Below are 25649 nucleotides of genomic sequence, written 5' to 3'. Positions count from 1 at the left end.
ACAGGGTATGGAAAGTGGGGGTGAGAGTGTTGACAACACCTCATATGTGTGCTTTGTTTAAGCCCTGGCTTCTGTTTTTAGTTCAAAATATGACATGACTGAGTGACTTTCATTTCATTTTCATATGGAAAGGTAAAGTGTAGAAGCTCAAGTCACAGAAGAATTAAATATGTACCTAAAAGTACCAGGATAAAAATGAAGCCCAGTACGGTTCAATGTTTGTACTTAGGGTCATTTGCTTGCTTTAACACTGCCTCTTTATTAATTCCTTTACCTATTAATTGTGGTAAAAATATATATACTAAAACTTTCTATCTTAACCATTTTAAGTATACAATTGAGTACTGTTAATCACATTCAACATTGTGGAATATCATTCATTGTGTAAATAGCAGCACCATGTATTTCCAAAAGTTTTTTATCATCCTAAACAGAAACTCTGTACCCATTAAGCAGTAATTCACCATCATCTCTCCCTTTAGCCCAGGAAACTTCTATTTTTTGTCTTTATTAACTTGCCTATTCAAGACATGTATGTTCAGTTCAGTTCAGTTCAGTCACTCAGATGTGTCCGACTCTTTGCGACCCCATGAATCACAACACACCAGGCCTCCCTGTCCATCACAAACTCCCAGAGTTCACTCAAACTCACATCCATTGAGTCGGTGATGCCATCCAGCCATCTCATCCTCTGTCATCCCCTTCTCCTCCTGCCCCCAATCCCTCTCAGCATCAGGGTCTTTTCCAATGAGTCAACTCTTCACATGAAATGGCCAAAGTACTGGAGTTTCAGCTTCAGCATCAGTCCTTCAAATGAACACCTAGGACTGATTTCCTTTAGGATGGACTGCTTGGATCTCCTTGCAGTCCAAGGGACTCGCAAGAGTCTTCTCCAACACCACAGTTCAAAAGCATCAATTCTTCGGCGCTCAGCTTTCTTCACAGTCCAACTCTCACATCCATACATGACCACTGGAAAAACCATAGCCTTGACTAGATGGACCTTTGTTGGCAAAGTAACATCTCTGCTTTTGAATATGGTATCTAGGTTGGTCATAACTTTCCTTCCAAGAAGTAAGCGTCTTTTAATTTCATGGCTGCAATCACCATCTGCCCCAAAAAATAAAGTCTGACACTGTTTCCACTGTTTCCCTATCTATTTCCCATGAAGTCATGGGACCAGATGCCATGATCTTCGTTTTCTGAATGTTGAGCTTTAAGCCAACTTTTTCACTCTCCTCTTTCACTTTCATCAAGAGGCTTTTTAGTTCCTCTTCACTTTCTGCCATAAGGGTGGTGTCATCTGCATACCTGAGGTTATTGATATTTCTCCCAGCAATCTTGATTCCAGCTTGTGTTTCTTCCAGCCCAGCGTTTCTCATGATGTACTCTGCATATAAGTTAAATAAGCAGGGTGACAATATACAGCCTTGACGTACTCCTTTTCCTATTTGGAACCAGTCTGTTGTTCCATGTCCAGTTCTAACTGCTGCTTCCTGACCTGCATACAGATTTCTCAAGAGGCAGGTCAGGTGGTCTGGTATTCCCATCTCTTTCAGAATTTTCCACAGTTTATTGTGATCCACAAAGTCAAAGGCTTTGGCATAGTCAATAAAGCAGAAATAGATGTTTTTCTGGAACTCTCTTGCTTTTTCCATGATCCAGCAGATGTTGGCAATTTGATCTCTGGTTCCTCTGCCTTTTCTAAAACCAGCTTGAACATCTGGAAGTTCATGGTTCACGTATTGCTGAAGCCTGGCTTTCAGAATTTTGAGCATTACTTTACCAGCATGTGAGATGAGTGCAATTGTGCAGTAGTTTGAGCATTCTTTGGCATTGGCTTTCTTTGGGATTGGAATGAAACCTGACCTTTTCCAGTCCTGTGGCCACTGCTGAGTTTTCCAAATTTGCTGGCATATTGAGTGCAGCACTTTCACAGCATCATCTTTCAGGATTTGAAATAGCTCAACTGGAATTCCATCACCTCCACTAGCTTTGTTCGTAGTGATGCTTTCTAAGGCCCACTTGACTTCACATTCCAGGATGTCTGGCTCTAGGTGAGTGATCACACCATCCTTTAGCATAGTATATACAAATTTCCATGTCATTTCCCCCTCACATATTAGTGTATCTTGGAAATTATTCTACATCAGTACATAAAGAAATTTTTGTTCTTTTACATGACTGCATAATATCCCATTTATGAATGTACAGGTCCATAACTGCTTCTTTAAAACTCTTAGGTTATGAATGCATTTGGAGCTTATTATATAAAGATAGTTTGTACAAAAGTTATATATAATACTCACAATGGGTCTGGGGCAGCATCCTATAATTAAACACATTATTATTTGTTCAGTAAAAGTATGAATATTCATGCTAGGTAGGATAAATAGCAAAGTTAGTATTGTATTTTTTTGATACAGTAATAAACTGATGGATGAAATAGTGTGATATAGACTAAATACTTGGGACTCTTTACTTCTAAGGGAAATACTCAATAAAACCTCAAACCAAGCTACGCTTCTAAACATATGCGTAAGTAAATACTTCTTCTATCTGGTTTCTTGAGGATTTTGGACAAAAGGCTTCATCTGCATTGCTATTACTGTCACCAAAGATCAGAGTTGGGAATTTAATGATGGGCCTGGAAAGAGATTCTTTAATGATGAAACAACTACAATAGATGACCTTAAAAAAGGAGTACTTCTAGGATAATGTGCCTGATTAATACAGATTTCTATATAAGCAGTCTTTTTCAATTAAGTAAGCAGCTATAATCCTTTTTCACTGATAAATGCATGTTATTCAAGGTCAATTAACTGCTCATACATTTCCCCCATACTGTCTACGGACATTTTTTTTCATCTGTTACATTTCATAATTGTCATTATTTCTAGCCTCATGCTTACTTGGGATAACACTATTTTAACAATTCTTCTACATTGCAAGGAATGTACAAGGGTATATAACTTAAAATAGTCTATATATTTTTTGATGTCAGCTTTTTCTAACTCAACACTTTTACGATCTTAGTAGGTTAAAAATCATCTGAAGAATTTGTTAAAGGATAAGATTCTTGGGCTATATTCACATAGATTCAGATTCAGATTCAGAATTTGCATTTCTAACAAGTTTCCAGGTCATGCTGATGCTGCTTATCCACGGATCATACATTGAGTAGCAAGGTTCTGACTTACTTAAGACTTTTAGCCTATTAACTTTTAATGTAAGTAATGAGACTACATTAGTGACACAAAACCCTTCACTATCTTTATATACAAGTGCACTTTCCAAGTGAGAGTCTCTGCAAAATATTTATCAATTGTTCCAAGTATCAGCAACTGTGTAAATAGCATAATTAAGGTATACTTGATCAAGTTTCTACAATAACTCCTTTAGGAAGACTTGGGAGTTACCTGTTTCAAGTATATAGTATGAAAATAAATAAATATTTATATTTGTTCTTCATTGGGAGTAAAATTTCTTGGTTACAAGAAGTTCATGAGGTGTGTGTGTGGAATAGTGGTCTAGGAACGAGTACACAGTTTTCTTCCATTCCAGCTTCCAGTGCAGTGAGTTCATGTCATTGGTACAGATTATTAAGCCTGACAGAAATGATCTCTTTGATTACTCATGTTTTTTTGTTTACATACAAATAAATTGTGAACAACTCTTTTTTTTTTGGTTTTACTGCACAGCTTGCAGGATACTAGTTCCCTGACCAGAGATCGAACCCAGGTCCATGGTAGTGAAAGCAGAGTCCTAACCACTGGACTGCTAGGGAATTCTCTGAATAACTTTTGAAACATTATGGACGTTGACTTTTTCTAGCTTTATCTGGCACATCCCAGAACTTTCACCCTGTGTTTAGAGTCCTTAAAATCTTGTTTGCTCATCAATCACTGTTAATTTTTTTTAAGAAAACAGAACAGAGCTATTTCATCAGCAGTGTATACTTGTTCAAGACTAAGGTTTTCATTAAAAATTACCATAACAAATTGTCAATATAATTTTCATCAAATTCATGAAAAGAAGTTTTTTCATCATAGTTGTACAGATATTTTATACTGCAATGCTTCTGAAATTTCTGCAGCCAATCTTCTGATATCCTAAACTTACCGTAAAGCTTCAGTCCTTCGTGGAATAATCTAGCTTGTTTCATGAACAACAAACCAATCAGTGGCATATTCATACGGTTTCATTGTTGAATCCTTTCAATCATGGTAATGTCAATATCTTCATTTTTTGTCCTCAGAAAATTTTCTGTCCTTCTTTAGTTCTGGTCATTGTCCCTGTAAAACTTCAACACTTTGTCTTTCTATTACTTCAAGTCATGCTGCTGCTGTACTGAGCTCAGTTGTGTCCAATTCTTTGCGACCCCATGGACTGTAGCCCACCAGGCTCCTCTGTCCATGGGATTTTCCAGGCAAGAATACTAGAGTGGGTTGCCATTTCCTTCTTCAGGGGATCTTCCCAACCTAGGGATTGAACCTGCATCTCCTGCATTGGCAAGTGGATTTTTTTTTTTTTTTTTTTTTTTTTACCACTGAGCCACCCAGGAAGTCCAGTTCAAGTCATATGTGGTGTTAATTCCCACACTTTGCTCTTTCGACTGGAAGAAACACAAGCTGGAATCAAGATTGCCAGGAGAAATATCAATAACCTCAGATATGCAGATGACACCACCCTTATGGCAGAAAGTGAAGAGGAACTAAAAAGCCTCTTGATGAAAGTGAAAGTGGAGAGTGAAAAAGTTGGCTTAAAGCTCATCATTCAGAAAACAAAGATCATGGCATCTGGTCCCATCACTTCATGGGAAATAGATGGGGAAACAGTGGAAACAGTGTCAGACTTTATATTTTTAGGCTCCAAAATCACTGCAGATGGTGATTGCAGCCATTAAAAGAGACTTACTCCTTGGAAGGAAAGTTATGACCAACCTAGATAGCATATTCAAAAACAGAGACATTACTTTGCCAACAAAGGTCCGTCTAGTCAAGGCTATGGTTTTTCCAGTGGTCATGTATGGATGTGAGAGTTGGACTGTGAAGAAAGCTGAGTGCCGAAGAATTGATGCTTTTGAACTGTGGTGTTGGAGAAGACTCTTGAGAGTCCCTTGGACTGCAAGGAGATCCAACCAGTCCATTCTGAAGGAGATCAGCCCTGGGATTTCTTTGGAAGGAATGATGCTAAAGCTGAAACTCCAGTACTTTGGCCACCTCATGCGAAGAGTTGACTCATTGGAAAAGACTCTGATGCTGGGAGGGATTGGGGGCAGGAGGAGAAGGGGACGACAGAGGATGAGATGGCTGGATGGCATCACTGACTCAATGGACGTGAGTCTGAGTGAACTCCGGGAGTTTGTGATGGACAGGGAGGCCTGGCGTGCTGCGATTCATGGGGTCGCAAAGAGTTGGACACGACTGAGCGACTGAACTGAAACTGAACTGAAGATGTCTTATAGAAACACCTGATCAAATTTTTCACTAACTCTATTTTCTGTGCTATTGATGTCACATGGTTCCTTTTCTACTGATTTTTATCCACAGGAGTATCTTCAATTTTCTGGACATTTTTACAGAATAATTAAACTCAAACTGACAAAATAACAACCATCTTAAAAAAAAATGCAAACATTTTATTAGTGAATAGCAGAGATAGATGTCTGTGACTGGTAAGAATGTTGAGAAACAACTAATGCCTCTTGTCAGCTGACGCCAGGTTTTGCTTTCAACTTAGAAAAAAGTATGGATTTTCAAAGCTTTTCAAATTTTGGAATGCCATATGAGATTTGGTGCTAAAGTAATATATTTAATCAGTCCCCTATTGATGTATGAGAGCTTGATGGCTATTTAGAATGTTTCAAATATTTTGCAATCGCAAATAAGGTTGTAGTGAATAACTTTGTACAAACATCATTTCACAAATATATTTGTAAAATAAAATCTTTGAAGTGAAACAGCTGGGTCAAAGCATATATACATTGTAATTATGATAGACATTTGATAGATATGTAGGGCCAAATTGCCCTACACAAAGGATTACCAATCTACACTCCCACTCTACACCTTTGCAAACACAATGTTTTATCAAAATGTTTCCTTTTATTTTGAAATAATTTCAAACTCAAAGAGAAGTTTCAATAGTACTTCAAGCATCATTTCTTCTCCATGCCCTCACCCCAAACCACTTGAAAGTAACTGATTTGATACCCTGAACTCATTCCTGAGCTCTGCAGTCTATTCCTGGCAAACAAGGACACTCTTCTACTTACCTGCAACATAACCATCAAGATCAGGAAATTTATATTGATATATTACCACCTAAGAAGATATGACAAACTAAATGCAACACGTGATCTTGTATAAACATGTGTAAAGATTTTATACAAGATCATGTGTTACGTTTGTCATGTCTCTTCAGCCTTTGACGATTTGGAAAAATTCCTGAGTCTTCCCTTGACACTCATGGCCTTGACATTTTTGCAGATTAGACTAGTTATCTTACAGAATGACCTTCAGTTTGGATATGACTGATGTTTCCTCATGATTAGATGCAGGTTTGCATTTTTGGTGTAATGTAAGAGAAGTGAGAAGGCAATGGCACCCCACTCCAGTACTCTTGCCTGGAAAATCCCATGGACGGAGGAGCCTGGTAGGCTGCAGTCCATGAGGCCACTAAGAGTCGGACATGACTGAGCGACTTCACTTTCACTTTTCACTTTCATGCATTGGAGGAGGAAATGGCAACCCACTCCAGTGTTCTTGCCTGGAGAATCCCAGGGACGGGGAGCCTGGTGGGCTGCCGTCTATGGGGTTGCACAGAGTCGGACACGACTAAATCGACTTAGCAGCAGTAGCAGCAGCAAGAGAAGTGATACTGAATTCTTATTGCCTCCTATTAAGTAATACATGATTTTGACTTAACCCATTACTCATGATATATCTATTGCCCCCAAAGTTTCCTTGTGACTCTTGCTAATCCTTTCTTCCCTTCCATCCTAGCCTATACCAGATCCCACTCCCAGGAAACTGCTGATTATTCTGTCACCATGGTGTGGCACTGCTAGAATTTTATTTAAATGGAATAATACGTATGCACCATTTTTCCTTTAGTCTGGCTTCTTTCACTTAGCATAATTATTTTGATTCTTCCATGGTGTAGTATGTATCAGTAGTTTGTTCCTTTTCATTACTGAGTAGTATTCCACTGTATGGTTGTTTCAGTTTTTATCCATTCAATCTACTCATGGATATATGGATCATTTCCAGGTTGGGGTTAAAAAATAAAGCTGTTATGACACTCATGTTGAATTCTTTGTATGGATATATGCTTTCATTTCCTTTGGTTAATACCTATGAGTGGAATGGCAGGATCATGTTTGCAGGTGTCTATTTAACTTTCTAAGAAACTGACAAATGGTTTACCAAAGTGGTTTAACTTATGTTCCAACCTGCAATGTATGAGAGCTTCAGTTGCTCTACATCCTTGCCAGTCTTATTACAATTGTTTTTAAAATTTTAGCCTTTCTCTTATTGTTTTATTTTTTAATTTTTAAAAATTTATTTATTTATTTATTATTTATTTTTTTAATTGAAGGATAATTGCTTTACAGAATTTTGTTGGTTTCTGCCAAACATCAACATGAATCAGCCATAGGTATACATATATCCCCTCCCTTTTGAACTTCAAGATGTTATTATAATGATAACTTAAAAAATTTCAACTTCTGACTGTTCATTGCTGGTATATTGAAATACTATTGATTTTTGTATATTAATCTTATATCCTGAAACACTGTTAAACTTATTATTAGTTCTCAAAGTTTTTTGTAGGTTCCATAGGATTTTCTACATAGACAATCATGTCATCAGAGTTTTGCTCCTTCCTTTCTAATCTGACTATCGTTTAGTGCTGTTAAGTGTCTTATTGAAATCAAGTTTGATACTGAAACAGAAGAGGTAAAAGTAAACAGCTTTGCCTTGTTCTTTTATTTTAAAAAAAATTTTAACTTTTAATTTTTTTTGCCCCACCAGGTGGCATGTGAGATCTTAGTTCCCCAACCAGGGATTGAACCTTTTGCAGTGGAAGCTCAGAGTCTTAAGCACTGTATAGCCAGGAAAGTCCCTGCCTTGTTCTTGATGTCAGGAAGAAAACATTCACTCTTTTACCATTAAGTATAAAGGCAGTTGTAAGAGAGATGCCCTTTATCATGTGGGAAAGTTCCCTTCTATTCCTAGTTTGTTGAGAATTTTAATGTTTTTAGTAATAATAAATGTTGGATTTTATTAGGTGCTTTTTCCATATTACTGAGATGATCATTTGGGCATTCTTTTTTACTCTATTAGAATGGTGAAATACAGTGATTGATTTTTGAATGTTTTAAACCAACTTTGCATTCTTGGAGGTAAACCCTACTTATTATAATGTATTATCATTTTAAAAATATATTATTTGGATTCAATCTCTTACAATTTTTAATAAGAGTTTTTGCACCTATGTGCTCATGACAGTTTTATTCTGAGTTTTTGTTTGTTTTCGTTTTAGGCTGTGCAGTGTGGCATGTGGGATCTTAGTTACCCGACCAGGGATTGAACCTATATCCCCTGCAGTGGAAGCACAATGTCCTAACCACTGGACTGCCAGGGAATTCCCTGAGTTTTCTTTTTTATAGTTTTTGTCTGAGTTAGGGAAATTAAAACAGAGGAAGTCTTCATCAGGCTTCAGAAGCACCAGAGCAGGCCCCTGACCTTTCTTCTGACCAATCTGGACACTGCCCAGATTCTATGCCTGCCTGCAAGCACAGCAAATCAGGCAGCACTTTAGATAAGAAAGGCATTGGGGTCCTGAAATTCTTGAGAGCTTGGAAGTCTGGCCAACTGTGCCCAAGTAAAAGTGAAAGTGTTAGTCACTTAGTCATGTCCGGCTCTTTGGGACTCCATGGACTCTAGCTTGCCAGGTTTCTGTCCATGGAATTCTTCAGGAAAGAATACTGGAGCGGGCTGCCATTTCCTTCCCCAGGGGATTTCCCAACCCAGGGATCAAACCTGGGTCTCCTGCATTACAGGCAGATGATTTATTGTTTGAGCCACCAGGGAAGCCCAAATCCTAAGACTCACAAGATAAAACAGCAGCATTGTAAAAAGTGTAAAGTAAAACCAGAGTTGCATTTTTTGCACACAAACTGATGATATCAGTTTGCAGCCTGTGATTATAAGTAGGAACCCCCCAAACTGCAATTTGAAGTCTCACCTGTGGAGCGGACACACTGCCTGGACCTTTTCCCAACTGGGACTCCAGACTGCCTTTACTTGGGACTACCCAGCATGCTGTTCAGGTTTGGATTTTGGTCAGCCCAATTTGGTGATGTATGTGGTGTTACTCTTCTCTATTGTTTCTACTTCTCTTTTCTGTTAATGATTGTATATTGAAATTAAGTAATCCTCTGTTAAATACTGAAATTATTTGTGTGTAACAAGGGGTTTCTTTTGTTAATGAATCCTTTGAACCTGAAACAAAGCTAAAGCTTTCGGCAAAATAGCCTGGTTTCAGTATCTGGATAATGAGGATTTCACAGACTGAGTTGGGCAGTATTTCCTCCTCTTCAATTTTCTGCAAGAGTTTATATAGAATTGTTATGTTTTCCTTAAATGTTTGGTAGAATTTACCAGTGAAGCCATTTAGCCCTGGAGTTTCTTTGTGGAAAGATGTTTAACTACTAATTCAATTTCTCTGAACTTCATTTCTATTTATTCTTTTATTTTTACTGTGGTAAAATATACATAAATTTACCATTTTGAGCATTTAAGGGTACAATTCAGTGACATTAAATACATTCATATTGTTGTGCAAACATCACCACTATCCAGTTTCAGAACTTTTTCATCATCTGAAATTCTATACTCATTATATAGTAGTAACTTCTCCTTTCCCTACCCTCTCTATTCTACTTTCTGCTCTATGAGTTTTTCCTCTAGTCTACATGCTAGCTCTATAAATTTATGATGTGATATTGTGGCCACATTATTAAAATGATATCTGCCAGGTTTACCTACTCTATGGTAATTATACTTCTTCCTTTTATGACTGATAAATAGTAATACTTTGTAGAGAGATACTATGTACAGCAAGTCCATAGTACAGTACTATGTACAGTAAGTCCCCCACACACGAACCTTCAAGTTTGAACTTTCAAAGATATGAACGTGCATTCCATAAACATTAGGTATGAGTGAAATTTCTGCTTGTCCTCTGTCTCCTCTTGCTGATCATTCTTCAGCTCTACCATCTCCTATCTTCTCTCCTACCTCCAGTTAGTACTCTTCTTGCTGGTTCACTTGATGCCAGCCCCTGTATGCCAGCTGCTGAACTGTATGTATTACTGTGCTTTTTAAGGTACTGTACTGTAAGATTAAAAATGTTTTATTTTTTGTTTTCTTAGGTATTATTGTATGAAAAGTATAACTCTATTACAGTACAGTACTATATAACTAGTTGTGTTAGTTGGGTACCTAGGCTAACTTTGTTGGACTTATGAACAAACTCGACTTATGAATGTGTTCTTGGAATGGAGCATGTTCATATTTAGGGGACTTACTGTAAATATCCTGTTCCTCATCAAATGTTCAACCATTATCTTAGTATCTACTGCTATTTTTTCACTGTGGCTATTCTAGGTACCTCATATAAGTGGAATCATGCAATGTTTTGTCTTTTTGTGTCTGGTTTATTTCACTTAATGTTTTCAAGGCTCATCCATGTTGTAGCATGTATTAGAATTTCATTCCTTTTTATGGCTAAATAATATTCCATTGTATGTATATACTACAGTTTGTTTATCCATTCATCTGCTGACAGATACTTGAGTTATTTACAACTTTTGGCAATTGTGAATAATGCCACTATTAATATTGGTGTACAAATATCTGTTTAAGTCCATGTTTTCAATTCTTTTGGGTATATGCCTACCTAATTCTTATTTATTCTTGAGTCAGCTTTGGTAGTTTGTATCCATCAAGGAATCAGTCTATTTCATTTATATTGTTGAATTTATTAGCATAAAGTTGTCTTTAGAATTTGTTGCAATGTCACTTTTCCCATTCTTAAAATTGCTACTTTGTATTCTTTTTTCTTGATCAATCTGGACAAAGACTTCAATTTTATATATCTTTTCAAAGAAACAGCTTTTTGTTTCATTTATTTTCTGTTTTTCTATATTTTATTTGATTTCTGCTCTGATCTGTATTATTTTCTTTCTTTTACTTATTTTAGATTTCATTTGCTCTTCTTCTCTGGGTTCTTATGTTAGAATCTGGGATCGTCGATTTGAAACCTTTCTTCTTTTCACACATAGGTATTAAGTGATAAAAATTTCCTTCTAAGTAAAGCTTTAGCTCTAATCCACAAATTTTTAAATGTTATACTTTTTCATTCAGTTTAAAATATTTTCTATTAATATTTTTTGTGTTTTTCTCCCTTTGTTCAGTGAGTTACATGGAAGTGTACCGTTTAATTTCTAAAACTTTAGTGGATTTTTATTATTAATTTCTAATTCAACTGTGGTTGTCTGGAAAAGATTTTTATTTCAGCTTTTAAAAAAAATTTATTTATTAATTTTAATTGGAGGCTAATTACTTTACAATATCGTAGTATTTTTTTGCCCTACATTGACATGAATCAGCCATGGGTGCACATGTGTCCCCCATGTCCTCAACCCTCCTCCCACTTCTCTCCTCAGCCTATCTCAGCTTTTTTAAACATCATTTTACTTTATCAGCCATGCCACATGGCATGTGGGATCTTAGTTCTTCAACCAGGTATTGAACCCATGCTACCTGCAGTGGAAGTGTGGAGTCCTAACCACTGGACTGCCAGGAAATTCCTTTTACCTTTTTTTTGGAAAGATATTTTCACTGGTATAGAATTCTAGGTCAATTTTTTTTTTTTTAAGAGTAAAGATTTTTCTCCACTGTCTTCTGGCTTATACACCTTCTAATGAGAAACCTACTCTCATACTTATCGTTTATCCTTAGTATATAGTGTGTATTTTTTTCCCTGCAGTTGCTTTTAAGTAAGATTTTTCTCTTTAATCACTGGTTTTAAGCAATTTGATTATGATGTGCCTTGGTATAATTTTCTTCATATTGCTTATGCTTGAGTTTCAGTAAGCATCTTGGATCTGTGTCATCCTTATCCTGCTTGGAATCTGACACTCCATGACAGGCCACTGCCACCCCCACTTCCCATATGGATGTCTACTGTCAAATTTATTATTTTTTCCAATAAGATTTATGAAAAATGTTATCTCAGAGTAATTTTAATTTGTATTTCTCAAGTGAGGCCAGGCATTTTTAATTGTTTAAAAGTCATTTGTACCTTCTTTTCTGTAAACTGCCTGATCATATTTGTTCAATTTTTTTACTGTTTTTTTAAAATCATTTTTATATTGATTTATCTGTATCTTTTACCTTTTCTACAATGAGCATATATTCTTTTTACTATAAGAAGACACAACATAAAGTTATTTTAAATTAAAAAAAGTGCTTTAAAAAACCCATGTAATTTCCTGGTATCGGAAAAATACTCACAGTCCATGGCAGCTAGTATTTTATTATAACTTATCTGGGGCTTATTTTCACTTCTCTTTGTGATGAGATCTACATAGCTAACATGGAGGATGTGAGCTTAAAAACCTGAGTCACTCTGAACTGTCTTTTTTTTTGACCAGGGGCCCTAGAAAAATCATAAACTCTCATATCTGAGATTTGGAGCTCCATCACTTCACTGGATCTTCCAATGGTCCTGGGAAGCTTACAGGTCATTGACAATGATCCCCATTTTATAGATTTTTAAACCAGAGGCTTAGAAATGTAAAGTGACTTTATCATATGGAAGGTTAGACTTAGAAGTTACCTTAAAGATGATCTATTCTCTGTTCTCAGAGTCCTACAATTAGTAACTATGGCAAAACTCTGACTTGGACTCAGGTGTTTATTGTAATAGGCAGTAATCAAAGTGAGGATCCCTGCCACTCTAAGTGCTTAAGGGAAGTCGAATAGCTTCTCTTCTTCAGGAGACTCAGGCTAAGCCTTAGGTAGGTCATGACCAGGCAGGCATACTGGGGGTGCTGGAACCTTACATCTATCTATGCTCACCTTTGGCAGCAGTCAGCATGGTGGAGGCCAGTTCACACTGCTGTGATTCCAAGTGTCCAAGCGTGAACCAGCGAGGGTAACGGCTGGGCACCACAGATACCATATGTTGAGGGTGGGAAGTGTCGCCTGAAGAAGTTGAGTTTTCTAGAACAGGTAACCTAGAAGACCCAGGGAGAGTCATCAGCTACCACCCAGACCCTTGCCATTCTGAGCCACCTTAGAGAAGCTTGTTCTTTGCTGGGGAGGAACTGGGAAGGAAAGGGTTAATGAGGAACCTCAAAGGTTTTAAAACCTATGAGTACTGTACTTTATATGAGGTGAGTGCCTGGGCACTTGGAAGACCTCAAGCTGAACAGTTCTTACTGAAAACAGTTCAAAAGTCATCAGATTAGTTGTTAAAGTATAAGAAATATATGCCAAGTAATCTTCAGCAGTCCTTTCAGGTCAAGCTGAGGTGCTCTCTCAGCCTTACAGTCTAACTTAAATTCTTCTGTACGGTCTGGTGCATCCTAGAGGACTACCTGCCTGAACCAAGGATTCTATTCTTGTTTGGAGACAGGATGCCCATAGCTCACTGTTCTCAAGTCTTGATATAGAAAGACTCTTACTTCTATTTCCCCAGATGTATCTGGTGACCTATGCCCGGGAACCATTTCTCAGTTAGATATGGAAGGGCTCAAACCATTTGTGAAGCTGCCAAACTGGCCCTGGAACAAAGAGACTCAGGCCTTGGATATTCTGTATCTGTTAAAATCTCAGGGGCTTCTTCAACTCACTGAGAATGCAGCCAGGGAACAAGTATGTCACTAGCTAGGAGTCCTAGATCAAATGAAAATATCTGAACCATTTTAGGGCAGGCCAATGGCAGGTCCAATAGAACACAGAAAGAGGTAAAGAAAAGAAAGTGAGACAAACAAAGAGGCTTCTGCTTTGGTGGAGGCATTTGGGCTGGGAAAAGGCTACCCACCTCATGGCACGTAAGGCTAACTTATAGGACAGGTCTGGATCATGCGGCAGCAGAGCTGAGAACAAGTACTTGGCAAAGGTGTGCATGGGAACACTCTCTCGGTGGATGACTTCTCCAAGGCCGCTGAAGGGGCCTCCTGCAGGAAGGAGATAAACCAGCCAGTTGTTTATCTGTGTGCTTTTATTTTCCTGCCTGACCTCGAGCTCCAGGGTCCCACAAGTGCTTGCTAGCCATGGGAACCTTTGTTACACTTTAAAGTCAGAAATGTTGCTGTACCTGTGCTCTATTAGAGAGGGGAACCTGGAGTCAAATGCCTAAGACTCTGTGCCAACAGTCCCTTCTCTACTTACCTTCCAGTAGTAAGATGCACTGTTTCTGCAGTGTTTGCACTAGCTCATCGTCCAGCTGCAGCTCCTGGAGTCGACTCAGCAGTTGCTCCTCATTACGGCACACCTTGTCCTGTGCATAGAGGCCTTCAGGCATCACCCTTTGTTGACCCATCCCCATCAGAGCAACTTCCATGGCCAATGACAGGTAGGACTCACTGCTGTTTGGGCAGCCTGCAGCCACAGGCACATGCTGGTATACAGGGGGTCTGCTTTCATTCATATCTGAGGACAACAGGGCACCAGATTTGTTAGGTCAGGCCCCGTGGATTTTTGTGCCTCTCCCACCAATGCACACTTTGGGATACAGCTTGGTCAATAACTAACACAAAGAAGCTAAATAAAAAACCAGAACAGTAATATACTGAAAATAAAAAATAAAAATATACTAAAAAATGTTATACATGGTTCTAAAGATTAACTCCTTCCTAAAATATAAACTGGCTAGGCCAGCTGGGAAAAAATACAGTCATACTAGTCTTCTGTTAGAATGTTATGTAATACTACAATGATCTATTTTTGTGTCTGTCTCTTCAGTAGAATGTAAGAACCTTCTAGGAAAGGGACTTTATCATTTTGCCTTAGGTATCTCCACTGTCCGGTATGTGTAAGGAGCTAAATGTCTGTGGTGAATAAATCCCAAGTACAACCTCGGGTTCTTAAGATGTAAGTGTCATTGTGCAGATGAAGGAGACCAAGGATGATGATTCCTTTTTCAGGGGATAAGAGGGAAGATACAGTAGCCCTGTCTCACATTGAAACCACTTCTTGTATCTCTACCCAGAGATATCTGAATCCATCCAGTTAAACTATTACTTTTGTGATATTTGCAACTTTAATGTTATTGTTACTTTTTATGCTCCACCTTTGGGTTCTAAGTTTCAGGAGGAGAGCACAGATCTAAAAGCCAGTCTTAATTTCTTTCCTTTCTCCCATTATCCATTTCGTAAATGTTTAAGGGAGACTATTAAAAGAGAGTTATTGCCCTAACTGCTGTTTTCAGGAACTTGAAAGGCCAGTAGAGACACTTGTAAACAAATTTTATGGCAGTGTGCTAAATACTGTAATATATGCATGTTTACAATACAGTGATAGCATAAAGGAAAAAAGAATCAATTTTGTCTCAAGTCCCTGTTAATTTAAGACTCTACTAAATTGCCTCCCTTTTATTTCTCTTTTGTAAAATTGGTACAAAACCACCACCAGGGAGAATGTTCAAGGGAAACATGAGAGTATTATGTAATTGCAAGGGATACACACACTGCTGATGCAAGTTCTTTTACACTTCCAGACTGTTTTGAGGACCTGGCCTCTGACTTCTCAAATCCCTCTGGTCCTTTTTGTTCCCTTTGGATTACTCTTCAGACATTCACAAGGTAGGAAAGTGACAGGAGCAAAGGAAAGCTGAAGTTGGCAAGGCAAAATGGATGAACAGGACAGAGCCAGTCCACAGAGTGGGGAAGGAAGATAAGAAAGGAGCAATCCCAAGGAAACCACTCAGGGGAGGTCCAGTTTAGATAAGAGAACAAGAGGAGTAAAACAGACTCTGTCATGGAAAAGAAGAGGGCTCCAAAGGGTAGTCTGGGCTTCCCTCAGGCTGACCCCTGTACCTGACACTTCCAGATAGCCATCATCATTCAGGCGGCAGGCCTCAGTCAAGGTGAGAAACAGGCAGCCAATTGGATCCAGGGGGTGGCCTACCCAGCCTTCTAGGTTTGTGATGGTTGTGGTTCCCCTCTGCAACAGTTCTGGAAATAAGCAGGTCAAAGTTTTTGAGAGGGATAAAGACACACTGCTCTCTGTCCCTGCTTGGTCTCTTCATAAGTCTCCTCATTAGTCTCCTTCAGGTGGTGGCCCTGAGACTCAAAGTAAAGCTTGCCTTGGGTTGAGGAGACTGGTCACCAGCTCATCAGCCACTATGAGGCCATGTGGTATGCTTTTGGGCTGCCTGCCGATAGCACACGTATGTAGACACAGCTTTACAGTTTAAAAAGGGTCTTCTCATACCAGATCTCAGTGGATCCAACTGTCCTGTGCGAAAGGCAGGCCAGCATTATTATTCCCATTTTACAGATAAGAAAACTGAGATTTATAGAGGTAAAGACAGGGATTCCACACAGAAGGTAGAATGACCTGGAATCCCCTCGCCCCTGCCACACCAGGAAACTGAATGAAAATTAAGTCCTGGGCCTTGTAGTCCCTGAGAACCCCATCAGCCTAAGCAGTTGAGATGGCTCCTGATCACTATACCTTTCTTCTGATGCTTGTAGATTTCCAGCTGCCGCTGCTGCTGCAACCTGAGAGTATTGATAATGGCCACTGTGAGTCTGAGGGCCTCTTTTGGGTAACCATGGGAACGCAGGGCATCAACCCGAGCACAGGCTGTAGGCACATGCTCTATCAGATGAGAAGAAGATATTTTGATTGAGTTAAATTTTCAAATCAGGAAAATTTGTGTTTGACAAAGGGAGACTGTATTCAGTTCAGGTCCTCAAATTTGATCTGACATCTATTGTGTACCAGAAATTGTATTTTATCTTTTAGGGATAAGTCACAGGTCCTACCTCCAAGGAGATACACTGCAGCCTCAGCATAGTGGTTTGGTGTAGAAAGGGGCAAAGAACTAGGATAATAAACTGTTATACCTCTTTCTGAACATGAATCTCAGGAACCTAATGCAGCAATAAACTACTTTTATAGAGGGAAAGGCCTCACTTGTTTATTAATCCTGTTTCCTGAGAACCTATTATGTGCAAGGTAGCATGCTGGGCAAATCAACTACAAAAATGTATAAGAAATGGTCACTGTCCTCAAAGAGCTCACAAATAATACATAAAAAGATCATTATAAAACAGTTAAAAAGAAATGACAAGACAGAAATATACACAGAAAGAAAATATTTGAACTGTGTGCTTTATAGGGCAAGTAATATTTTAAATAGGTAGAAAAACAGAAACAGGCATCCCTGGCAAAGAGAACATCTAAATAAAGGCATGTAAGTAAAAGCATAAAAAGTATTCTGGATAACATCTTCCAAGTATGGCAAATAGTTTTGTGTAGAGTTAGGTTATGTGGCTAGAGACAGCCTGGAAAGTGGAGTCTAGAATGTTAAGCTTTGAATGCCATTCTAAGAAGTTTGGATTTACCTTAGGCATAATGGATGACTACCAAACACTTATAAATGGGGAAGGGATTAAAAATTATAGGAATAATTATAGAAAATACAGATAAAATAGAAAATAAAAATCAGAGATAACCATTATTTCTAATTTCATATTTTATGAAAAATATCTCTAGACTTTCCTAATTTTAATAAAAATGAAGTATTATAATTATTGTTTTATAATTAGGTTTTTCCACTTAATAATTCATTTTAAATATTTTTCCATACCATTAAATATACTTCCATAATATTAAAAATGATTACATATCATTCCACTAAATATGTGTACTACCCATTGGCTCAATCAGTCCCCTATTGCTGGACGTTATTGTTTTTAATTTTTCTCATCTATACGTTATATGTTCATGCTCTAATAAACCTCATAACTTTATGCACATTCTTAGTTAATTATAGCTCAGGATAAATTCCTAGATGTAGAATTCCTGGATCAAGGGCTATGAATTTGTTTTAAAGGCTTTTGATAAGTGTTGCTGAGGTACCAGTACTACTACTACCAGTAGTATATGAGATTACTATATCCAATGTAGCCTCTCCTACACCAAAACCAGTTATCTTTATTTTAAAAAATTCCTATTTGACAACTGAAACATGGTAATTCAGTGTTGTTTTGATTTGGATCTTTGTTTATAATGGGGGTGTGTATTTTTCACACACTTGTTAGATTTACGTTTTAAAAGTATTAGATCAGAGAAGAGGAAAAATAATCAGTGGGAATTTCAGGTAGTGACCTACAGTGAGTTTGGCCAAAAACTTTCAAGAGAGAGACAGGCACACATCCAGATTCAGCAGGCTCTTGTGAAAGACAAAGATATGGGATGAGGGACAGAGGTAGGGAATTAGGAGATGATAATAAAAATGTATGCTATTGTTTTAAGACTCAGAGAATGAATATTATTTTATAAGTGTGTAGTGTGGAATATACATTCTGTAACAAAGTCAAGAAAAGACTCACAGAAGGCCAGAGGAGAGTTTAAACTCATGATGGAACAGCTTTATTCTGTGATGATAAAGGAAGGAATGAGGAAAGGAAGACAGCTTGGTGACAAATGCAGACAGTCTGACCTACTAGTACAGAGCAATTTAAGTTTCAAAGTTCATGCCTTTTTAGCAAAACATGTAATTTCAGAGTAGATTCTAATGTTGCTCAGTAACTGCTGACTAAGAGTCTATGAACTGTTGTCCAATGGTTTTGTTAGTACTCCTTTAGATTTATTAGCTCCTTTCCCCTGCCCAAACTCAGGAAACAATAGAAATACCTCTATTTGAGATTACTGTACTTCAGCTGAGAACATATACAAGTGGCTCAGGCTATACCCTGAGGCCTTAGTCAAGGCCCCAAAAGATCTGGATGAAGACTGTCCAAAGGGTAGTTGTGTCGCTGGTGTCTATGGAGATGGCTCACTCAAGCCTGACATGAGGTGAGACTGGGCTCTGAAATTCTTAGAGGGATAAGTACACTTACCAAGCCACAGTGGTTGGCCTTGGGAATTGAAGAGCAGCCTCTCACTCTCCCGCTGGCAGGCAGGAGCTGTGTATACATCACTGCTGATGATTCGCTGTAAGTGGCTGTCCTGCCAATGCAACTCACGGCCCTCGATGGCTCTAGTGAACACTGTTCGTCTTGGTCTGGATAAAGAATCTGGGGAAGGGAAATAAAAATGCAGCAGTTCGGTGATGGATACTCTGAAGATCTAACTCCTGTGTCTTCTTCAGGATGGGAGGACAGGCAGAATAGTGTATAGTTAGTGAGAGCAGCAACTCTGCCATTTGTCTGGCTGTTCATTGTGTTACTTCTTTATTGGATAGCTTTTAGTGTGTCCCTGTCCTCTATGGGAAGAACCTTTCTACATAGATCTATGACTGAAGGCCAATTTCTTCTAAGACCCAGAGCTACATGAGAGAGAGGAGGGATAGTGATGCTCAGCTGCTCAATTATAAGGATTCAAACTTTCTACAGAAACCAAAGGAAAAGATAAGCAGTGAGGTAATATCCTTGGTCAACCCATAACCAGTTTCTTTTACAGTATGACCCATATCAGACTAAGTACTTCTGTCACATTGATATAAAAGCTGAAAAAGAGCTGCAGTCCTATGTATTCTGGTATCTTTAATTTTTAAAATAATTTTATTTCTTTATTCATTTTCTTTTGGCTGTGCTGGATCTTCATTGCTGTGTGGGCTTTTCTCTAGTTGTGGCAAGCAGGCTTCTCATTGTGGTGGCTTCTCTTACTGTGGAGCACAGGTTCTAGGCACTTGCCTTTCAGTAGTCACAGCACAGGGGCTCAGCAGTTGTGGCTCCTGGGCTCTAGAGAATAGGCTCAGTAGTTGTGGTGCACGGGCTTAGTTGCTTTGCGGCATGTGGGATCTTCCTGGATCAGGGATCAAACCTGTCCCCTGCATTGGCAGGTGGATTCCTCACCACTGAGCCACCAGGGTAAGTCCTCTGGTATCTTTATCACACTAGTATCTGCAGGCTTACAACCTGTTCTCCAATAAGAAAACTTGAGGCTGACAAAAGATTAATTACACTGTTTTCTCAATGGAGTCCTACCAAACCATCTCTCTTCAGGAAAAGGGCTGAAGGGAAACAGCAGACAAAGTAAGCTCAATTCTTTAGGGTGGTATGTAGGAACTGACTCATTAGAAAAGACCTTGATGCGCGGAAAGAGTGAAGGCAGGAGGAGAAGGGGACAACAGAGGACGAGATGGTCAGATGGCATCGACTCAATGCCAACTCAATGGACATGAGTTGGAGCAAGCTCCAGATGGTGAAGGACAGGGAAGCCTGGCATGCTGCAGTCCATGGGGTCACAAAGAGCTGGACACGACTGAGCAACTGAACAACGACGAAATACTGGAGTGGGTTGCCATTTCCTTTTCCAGGGGACCTTCCTGACCCAGTGATCGAACTTGAGTCTCCTGCATTGCAGGCAGATTCTTTACCATCTGAGCCACATGGGCTTTAATAAGGTAACATCTGAATAGAGACCTGAGGGAACTATAGAGCAAGCCTTAGACATAACTAAGGAAAGCGCATTCTAGGCAAAAGGAACAGCAAGTGCTAAGCTGAGGTGGGAACATATTTGAAGTGTTTGAGGGCAGGGCAGAGGCCAGTGTACCTAGAATAGAATGAGCAGCCAGAAAGTCACAGGAGATGAGGTCAGAGAGGTACCAGGGAACCAGAACGGGCAGAGCCTTCTATGCCATGAGGAAAGATGAGAAGCCACTCAAGGGCTTTGAGTTGTTGAAGGTGTATGATTTGATCTGACAACTGGCAGCAGCATAGAAAACAGACTTTAAGGTAGAAGCAGTTAGGAGGTCACTGCCATGATTTGTGAAAGATAATGGTAATCTGTTCAGAGTAATATGCAGTAGAGACGATGAGAGTAAATGAACTTTGGCTATGTTCTAAAGGCAAAGGTAATAGGATTTGCCCATGGATTAGATCTGGGGAATCTGGGTGAGAAAGAGAAGAATCAAGAATGACTCCAAGGTTTTTAAGGTAGACTTGCCATATGCAGAGATAGGGAAGTCTACATAAGAGGAGCAGGTTTGGGTGGGGCTTAAGAGGTAAGAAATCCTACTGAGATGTCTGTTAATATCTAAGAGGCAATATTGAAAAGGTAGTTAAACATGTAAGTCTGGAGTTGAGAGGAAAAGTTTGGGCAGGAGATATAAATTTGAATGTTGTTAGTATATAGATGATTATTAAAACAATGCAGTTATTAGGGGAGTAAATACAGAAAGAGAAGTGGTTTGATGACTGAGCCCTGGGTACTCTAGAATTTTAGGTTGGGAAGTGGTGGGGAGACAGTAAAGGAGACTGAGAAAGAGGGGCCAAGGAAGAGGAGAACCAAGAGAACAGTGTCGTGGAATAAGATGAAAAAGATGTTTGAAAAAGAGAGTGACCAGCAGTAACAAATATTGTTGATAGATCAAGTAAATTCTGACTTGAAAACTAGATTTAGGAATGGTTAGCGTTAGTGACCAGTACAAGAGCTGTTTCAGTACTGGAGGGATGACTGCCTGACTAGAGTGAATTCAAGGGAGAATAAGAGCAGAAGAAGCAGAGAAGATAAATATATAACATTCTTTTGAGCATTTTTCTTAATTCTACCACTTATTTCTACTCTCTCAGAGAAATAGGGTGGTGGACAGGAGAGGCATGTAGGGTCAGAAAGTATGTTTTTTTGTTTTGTTTCAGGTGAACAATAAAACAATGTGCTGGTATACTCCTAGGAATAATCCACAAAAATCTGTGATGCAGGAGAGAGGAGATAATTCCTGGGGTGATTCCTAGATAAAAGAGAAGGAATAGGTTCTTAAGAACAAATGGAGGGCTTGGACTTAGACAGAAGCACAAAGAAAAATAGGGAAACAGGCAGAGTAGACGGGCATACACAGAGGCAGATGTGATGACAGAGTTTTGGAGATTTTCTTCTGATTGCTTCTATATTCTCAGTGAACAGGAAGCAAGGCTGTAGGCTGAAAGTGAGGAAGGGGAGAAAGTATAGAAAGTTTTAAGGAAAAGACAATGTGAAACAGTAATTTAGAAGAGTGAAAGGAAGCATGGACTAGAGAAATGTAGGTGATGTATGGACAGTACAACGGGCCCACTTGAGATTAGTGGTCATGAATTTAAAGAAGACCAGTTATCATGGTCGTGTTTCTTGCCAATATGTTCACTGTGTGAGTGTGAGCACTGAGTAATTAGAAAGTCAGACCGAATTACTGAAGTTAAGGTTTTGCTATGTGAATATAACTAAGGGAAAGAGGGAGTTGAGTATGTTTGCAGGGTAGTGATTATAATGATGTACCAAGGAATCTAATCTGGATAAGGAGGAAAATGAGGCTACCACAAGAATGAAAAAGTGACAGGATCAAAATTCCTAGTGGGTCCAGGAATTACTGGACTATGCATAACAGAGAAAATAATCTAGTAAGGCTCGTGGTGGTAATTAGAGCTGCTTGAAATTATGACTGTAAAGAAGGAGCAGTTATTGGTAATGAAAGGGTTCAGGGTATGACCTTGGGATTGCATAAGTTATGTAGAAGATAGACTGTTGGTACTTCCCTGGTGGTACAGTGGTTAAGAAACCACATGCCAATGCAGGGGACATGAGTTTGATCCCTGGCTGGGGATGACCCCGCATGCCTGAGAGCAGCCAAGTCCATGCACTACAACTACTGAAGCCCAAGAACCCAAGAGTGCGTAACAGGAGAAGCCATCACAGCGTGAGGCTTGTGCACCGCAACTAGAGAGCAGCCCCCACTCATCACAACTAGAGAAAGCCCGCACACGGCAACGAGGAGAAGGCACAGCCAAAAATTAACACACATACACAAAAGACAGACTATTAAAAGAGAGGAGGTCAAAGAACTCAGAGACTTGAATACTGGAAGTATCATCTCTGTGGCTAAGAATTACAATAGAAGTAGGGACTGACAGTAGTGTTAGTGAGCCAACTGCCAAAAATCTTCAAGGAACAAGGGGTATTAACCCAGAGATAAAAACAACCAAAGCCAGGAGGGTAGCAGACAGCATATTTTCACAGCATCAACTTTAAAACTGGGGGGTATTTTAGGAAGGAGGATAGGATAATGATGCAGAAATGGCAATGAAGAGCAAGCAGGATGCCTACTGCTCCATCAGACCCAAAGGTAAACATACATGAGTGATAAATCAGTCACGGCCTGAGAAAACTTAACAGGAAACAATACCTTCAAATAAGAACCAGTAACGAGTGTTTTGGAACAAGAAAAGCCACCACAATGAAAAGCCTGCACAGCATAACTGAAGAGTAGCCTCTGCTCACTGCAACTAGATAATGCCTATGTGCAGCAATGAAGACCCAGCAATGCAAAAAAAAAAAAAAGGAACAGTAACAACAAATAACCAAAATAATATACAAGAAAGAAACTGCCAAACTGGAGGCATGTATTTATATGCAGCATTTGATTCTCTCTATGCCAATCCAAAGCCAATACTAAAAGCATGAATTCCTATGTTGTGGAGGTTAGATGAGCTACCCAGGAAAGGGGAGCTTCGTGTGGCGAAGTTACAGCCTTTTCATCTCTCATTACCTTGGTTGCTTTAAATACACTGATAATCAATTATGGAACAGTAGATAATGACCAAGCAAGAACAATAATTTAAGTGATTTCCTCCTTGAGGTTAAAAATATCAGTAGATTTATCACTTACAATAAAAGGGAAGACATGTAAAATCAATGTTTGATAAAATCTACCAGTAAAGGATCCCCATGGGCTAAAGAGCAATCAATTGCTAGCAGCACACAGCCTGAGTTAGATGAACTAAAGCTGATGTGAATGCTGATGCCCAGTAATACCTGGTCAGTGGGCTCAAAAGGCAGAGGGTACAGTATCACTGTACTGGATTTGTCTTAAAATGGGGCAAGAGTAAGCAGTATCTTGGAAGCATGGCCCCTGCCTCCCCCCCCCCCCCCCACCCCACCCCAGATATCTGCTATATAAAAATTTGAGGAAAATAGAGAAAAGTAAGAAAAGCAGCTGTCAGGACATTTTTAAAAGTTTTTTTTTTTTTTTTCCCCTGCAGGTATTCCATCTTTCCCTTGAGGTAAGTCTTCTGAGATAAAACCAACTCCAATGGAGGCCAAGATCCATAAGTCATGAAGAACTTGAAGGGTAAAGAGGATTCATGCAGAGGGTTCTAGGAATTTATGCTGGGCACTGTAAGGACACAGCCAGAGCAGAAAAGGACAGCATCCCCAATGTCAAAGATAAAAATCTTGCCCTTATTTAAGGTTTGGCATTTCAAGATAAACAAAGGACAGGCTTTTCTTATTTAGGATGACAATTCTGACAGTCCAAAAGTTGTCCAGCCACTTTCATTCTAGGGCTTTAACCTCTGACCTTTTGGAGTTCCAGGCACCAAGACCCTAGAATGACATCTGGCTCACCTGAACTGTGACTGGCATTCTGGGGAAGTGCATTGGTGATGTTGGGTAGTTCATGCCCATAGTTTCCATCCTCCAGGGGACAGACATCCAGGTCATTCCATTTCTGCAGTTGCTGCAGCCAACAGGATTTTTCTTCCAATTTGCAATGTGGATTTAAAATGATGCACACCCATAAGGCCCCTGGAAAAGAAAGCAACCACATCCTTAACATCTCTCCTTTGATGTATGTCTAAGCCTTAATTTTTCAGTTTACTCTTTTCTTCTATTTTCAGTTGGTAGGAAAAGTTTCCAAAACATCAGTTCTCAATATAAAAAACCAAATCTGCTAAAGTTTTCAGAAATGCTTATTTTTCCTGCCCAAAGGTTTCTTAAAGCAGAGTAGCTATCTTGATATCTGGGTATGTGCCTGTGTTTGATGAACAAGATAGATTTGGACTTGAATTCTGAGCTCAAATCTTCAGTCCAACAATTTATTGAGAGCTTTCTTGTTCAAGAGTTTGTATTGGAGAATAAGACACTGTTCCTACCCTTGAGGAGCTCTGCAGGGCGGGAAGACAGAAAAATAAACACAGTGTCATTTGAATATGAATAAGTGTTAAGATAAAGATATGTTCAGGGTACGATAATAGCACAGAGCAAAGACATTTACTGTAAGAAGGAAAGTGCTCAGCAAAGGATTCAATTTTTGGTTAGTTGATCTTGGGCTTTCTGAGCTTCAAATCCCTCAACTGTAAAACAGATCATAATGTAGAGAGCCTGGCATATTACTTTGCATGTAGTGGAATTATATTTCCTTTTTCCAGGGAAAATAATTTATTTGGACTTGGATTTTGATACTGTTTTTCAGCTATGATGCCTTAAAACTATCACACTCTTGGATCTTGTCTGTCACTATAGCAGAGTATCATATTCCACATAACCAGTAAGTACAGTTTCTTTGATCACATCACCCTTCTTTTCAAGCAAACCTGCTTCCTCTTTTCAAAGTTGGTTATGTGGCTGAGCCAGAAATAT

At 39.0% G+C, this 25649-nt stretch overlaps 1 protein-coding gene across 1 annotated transcript in view; it reads right to left on the bottom strand.

Moving 5' to 3' along the window:
* The window catches only part of ZSWIM5 (zinc finger SWIM-type containing 5), a 139860-nt gene that overhangs the window by 8925 nt on the left and 105286 nt on the right, over positions 1-25649 (bottom strand). Inside the window, exons 5-11 of the mRNA XM_055586072.1 lie at positions 24636-24815; positions 19157-19333; positions 16761-16907; positions 16121-16258; positions 14475-14735; positions 14125-14260; positions 13158-13315 (exon numbers count right to left, since the gene is read on the bottom strand). Coding sequence (XP_055442047.1) covers positions 13158-13315; positions 14125-14260; positions 14475-14735; positions 16121-16258; positions 16761-16907; positions 19157-19333; positions 24636-24815 — 1197 coding nt within the window. The remainder of the gene's footprint in view (positions 1-13157; positions 13316-14124; positions 14261-14474; positions 14736-16120; positions 16259-16760; positions 16908-19156; positions 19334-24635; positions 24816-25649) is intronic.

This window comes from Bubalus kerabau, chromosome 6 (assembly GCF_029407905.1).
Source record: "Bubalus kerabau isolate K-KA32 ecotype Philippines breed swamp buffalo chromosome 6, PCC_UOA_SB_1v2, whole genome shotgun sequence".
NCBI classification, from domain to species: domain Eukaryota; kingdom Metazoa; phylum Chordata; class Mammalia; order Artiodactyla; family Bovidae; genus Bubalus; species Bubalus kerabau.
Note: the sequence above shows the minus strand (reverse complement) of the source record. Positions and strands in the feature narration are given on the sequence as shown.